Source organism: Seriola lalandi, unplaced genomic scaffold (genome assembly GCF_002814215.2).
Source record: "Seriola lalandi dorsalis isolate HSWRI2012SDOR001 ecotype SW California unplaced genomic scaffold, Sedor1 jcf7180002054656, whole genome shotgun sequence".
In the NCBI taxonomy this organism is placed as follows: domain Eukaryota; kingdom Metazoa; phylum Chordata; class Actinopteri; order Carangiformes; family Carangidae; genus Seriola; species Seriola lalandi.
The window spans coordinates 598950-599867 of record NW_019525209.1 but is presented as its reverse complement, the minus strand read 5'-3'; the positions used below and the strand labels follow the sequence as shown (position 1 = coordinate 599867).

The 918-nt window shown below is 56.8% G+C and overlaps 1 protein-coding gene across 1 annotated transcript in view; it reads right to left on the bottom strand.

The window, feature by feature from the left end:
• Window positions 1-703, bottom strand: part of lcor (ligand dependent nuclear receptor corepressor) — an 86944-nt gene extending 86241 nt beyond the window's left edge. The window contains exon 1 of the mRNA XM_023420698.2: window positions 550-703. Coding sequence (XP_023276466.1) covers window positions 550-646 — 97 coding nt within the window. The 5' untranslated portion in view covers window positions 647-703. The remainder of the gene's footprint in view (window positions 1-549) is intronic.
• Between the last annotated feature and the right edge of the window lie 215 nt (window positions 704-918).

Genomic DNA, 918 nt, shown 5'->3' with positions numbered 1-918 from the left:
GGAGATTGAGAACGCGCACCGCCCTCCCCCCTCCCCACCTTTCCACAAAACTCAACACCCGGAGGCGCGCACGCGGGCACGGGCCGGCCTATAGCTGAGGAGCCGATTGGCCGAGGCGCAGCTCCATCTGCCCACGTGACATGCCCTGCTTACAATAAATAAACAGCTATGGAATAATATATATAAAAAAAACACCGTGGCGGCTCCAAACCGCAGATTCCCGTCATGAAACCACAGACAACCGTCAGGCAGGTGACACACACTCAGTCCGCAGGTGGAACACCCGGCGACATGCCCGACCCCTGCCAGCAAACTTGGAGCAGAATATTTTTGGATGTGTCCGGTGGGAGGCGGGCACCGCCAGGCAACAGCCGTGCGTAACAAAAAATGACAGCTATAGGTTTTCCAGTGGACATTACACAGCCCCGGCTCCGAGCTCCGTACACTCCAAAAAAAACACACACACAAACACAACACAGTTACCGGCGCCCTCCGACCCCCCCGGACCACGCCACACACACGCACACTCACAATGCCAAGCGAGCTTACCTACACAGTGAATGAGTTTGTGCCTCCAAGAGTCAAGTTCCTGCCGAAAGCCGCGCCTCTCTATCGTGCATTGCTGCCTTTTGCACAGACTCGCCATTTTCTATCGGCCCCTCCCGTGGGCGCGCACATACTGCTGGGTGCTTCCCTGCGCGCACGTCACCGGTGGTTTTTATTCTAGGGCTGGGTGGAGTGAGATATGAGGGGGACGGGGCTGCAGCATCCCCCTTTCTATAGCGCTTATTTGTCCCACCCACCAAAAGCGCCCCCTCCCCTCCCCTCCCCTCCCCTCCATCCTTCCCAGCATCTCTGCGCGAGGATGTGCTGTCATTGGTCGTTTAATGGGATGTTTGTCTGTTTTAATGTTGGACA